The sequence below is a fragment of the Tursiops truncatus genome, chromosome 13 (genome assembly GCF_011762595.2).
Source record: "Tursiops truncatus isolate mTurTru1 chromosome 13, mTurTru1.mat.Y, whole genome shotgun sequence".
Classification (NCBI taxonomy): Eukaryota; Metazoa; Chordata; class Mammalia; order Artiodactyla; family Delphinidae; genus Tursiops; species Tursiops truncatus.
This window is the reverse complement of record NC_047046.1, coordinates 58,133,904-58,136,660: the sequence shown is the minus strand read 5'-3', so window position 1 is coordinate 58,136,660 and position 2,757 is coordinate 58,133,904. Positions and strand designations below refer to the sequence as shown.

General features: G+C 42.2%; 1 protein-coding gene across 1 annotated transcript; it reads right to left on the bottom strand.

The window, feature by feature from the left end:
* Positions 1-1,520: 1,520 nt before the first annotated feature.
* Positions 1,521-2,468, bottom strand: LOC101336906 (mitochondrial genome maintenance exonuclease 1-like). The gene is made up of 2 exons (XM_033837705.1): positions 2,198-2,468; positions 1,521-1,963 (listed from the first exon to the last, which is right to left on the bottom strand). Exons 1-2 carry the CDS (start codon positions 2,466-2,468, stop codon positions 1,521-1,523), a joined length of 714 nt encoding a protein of 237 aa, XP_033693596.1.
* Positions 2,469-2,757: the final 289 nt, after the last annotated feature.

Genomic DNA, 2,757 nt, shown 5'->3' with positions numbered 1-2,757 from the left:
TCCAGTCCCCAAGTAGACAAGGCCCTGAGCTATCAGCTGTTTGGAAACCAGTATAAGAAGTCCAGATGTAGGCAGACCTCATCTCAGGGCTGTACTGGGGTGAAAACATGTTTGTCTTAGAGGTTGGATGAAATCCAGCCCAGGTAGTGGATCGAGCAAGTGGAAAAAGAACAAATGTTCATGTCACCATAACAAATCCAACATAAAGAACCAACCTGTGATATGTTGAAATTTAATAATAAAATCTCCCCTAAACTGTGCATCTCCTTCAAATTTATTTTGTGTCAGATAATTTTGTTGACTAATTCTAACCCCCATGTATTTTTTCATTGAACAGATGTCATAGCAGGTCCAACTCATTTAATACTTTTTTAATTGTAAAATTTATTATTCAAACTAAAATATAACATTGTTGCATTATTATTATTATTTTTACTTTACTCACATCTTGTATTTAATTTCTTATAATTAATGGCTAATGAAGGAAAAAGGTGTTTGTAGCACACTACTATTTTAAGACAGCAACTGTAATTTAAATGCTAACCTACTCCATAAAACAGGGAGCCTTCCCCCAAGGCTGTAGTGGACATTTATTTAAGTTTCCTGAACCCAGTGACAACTAATCAATTTTATTACTTATCAAACATAGAAAAAATTACATGTTATTATTTTTCCCCATAGCTGGAAAATTCAACAAACAATAAATACATTTTCTCCACGTACACAATTCCTTGACTCAAACCAGAAGATAGCTACCAAAATACCTACAATTACGATTCTCAGACTGGAGCCTGGCTGCTCCTGAGTGTTATTTGGTGGGATGCCAAGGGGCATAGACCACGATATAGTGAGTATACTCCATCTTTCCAGAGAGCAATGTTTACTTGAGGCTAAGAAATCACATTTATTTTTCAAAAATGTCAAATGGGAGCTTTTCCCCCCCAAATGAAATACAGGGAACCCCATACATAAGACAAGTTTTAGGAGCCCGCACTGGCAGCAGTTGTTAGCTGATACAAATTCTCACTGCACATACACACTGTGGGTGCACAGCCCTCCCTGCTGGCGTGCCCCGGGGGAAATGCTCTGAGCACTAGGCCTCACCACCCTGAATCTCTCAGTTCAAAGACTGGGCATCCTGCCCAGAACACAGAAAGGTCTACAGGGGTCCAAGAGGCACCAACACTGTGCCAATGCTGCTTACCCTTTTTTTGGGTAAATGCTAGTCAGAGGTAGCAGAGCTGGTCTTTTATGTGCCGAAGTCCATCTTTTTAATTTAACTTTTCCGGCTTTGCCTTTTTGGTTGCAATAAATTTCAACAACTTACTAGTTCAGCTTGTGTTACTGCAGCTCTCAGACCCTGTGGCACCTCATTCTAGATCACAGGAAACAGCAATACATCTTCCCAAACTGTGAGAAAGTCCTGAGCGTTCCCACACAGCTTCCTGCCCCTAATCTAGTTTCTGAATATTCAGGTTCTTTTCCTTCTTTGTATATTCTTCTAGTCGAAGTCACTTTGCCTAGTACTGGGAGCAGAGCTCTGCATCCATGAAATGTGGGTGGGCGGGGGACCTGTCTTTGTAGGCCACCACGATCAAGCCACACTGAACCTGAAAGCTGTAGTTGGCCTTATGGTTTATGGCACTGACATACACCACGACTTGCAGCAGGTTGTCAAATGTATTTCGGATGAAAGGCTTTGGTTTCTCAGATGTCTTCCGATCAGTCACACACAGCTTTCCCTGATAATCAGCCACACAGTGCAGCAGACCTACATACTTTAGGGTCTCACGTCTAACAGCATTTTCCAGAGCCCACACTCCACTGACATCTCTCAGAACATGCTGGACCCTTTGGATGTAGCCAGATTTGAGGAGATTTTCATCTCTCTCTCTTAAGTTCCCCTGGGGTGAAAGTATGCTTTCCAAGGCTTCATGAAACCATTTCCCTTGTAAAAACATGTTTGAAGTATATTCTGCAAAACCATCCTCTCCCAGTTCCAGAATCATCCACTGTTTCCACCTCTCCAAACAGGAAATCTGTTCTGAGTTCATGGTCTGCTAAAGGACTCGGGTCACCCTTGGTATCATATTCCTTTGCAAAGGGATTTTCAGAGGAACTGTAGGATCATTTGGTTTTCCGCTTTTCTCCGGATTGAAGAGAGGACCCCAGTTTCGTGGACCTCCTGCCCCTTCTTCTTGCTTTGGGGCCTTACACTTCCTCACAGGTCCATAGAGTAAAGCATCTTCCTCGAACAAAGGCTGTGGAGTCTGAGCGTGGCCTCTGAATGACAAGACAGACCTTACTAAATCAGAGTACTTTTTTGGGTCCTCTTCTTCATAACGGTTCACTTTTTTCTTCCCGCCACACATATAAGAGGAAGTGGAGAAGACCACACTGGGGGCTGGTTCTACAGAAAACCCCTTTGAACTTATAAGCTGCCTGCTGATGGTCTGAAATACCTTCATCTTTAGATTTTTTTCACATCCCTCTAGTCTACTCCTAATGTCAAGGGTCTTTTTAATTTTTGCTTTCCTCGGAAGCCGGCACGCTCTGTCGTCTCCAGAGCATGACGATACCATGGGCTGGTACTTTCGTCGGTCCCGCGCTTTGCTCTTGACTTAGGCCCTTGCATTAATTTTTTAATATTTCATCTATCTGGGTTTGCTCCATCATTCCAGCCTAATGGGATTACAATAAAATTTGCTTCTGAAACCCAGTCTATTAGCTTTTAAATTTAATTTTATGTCATTTTAC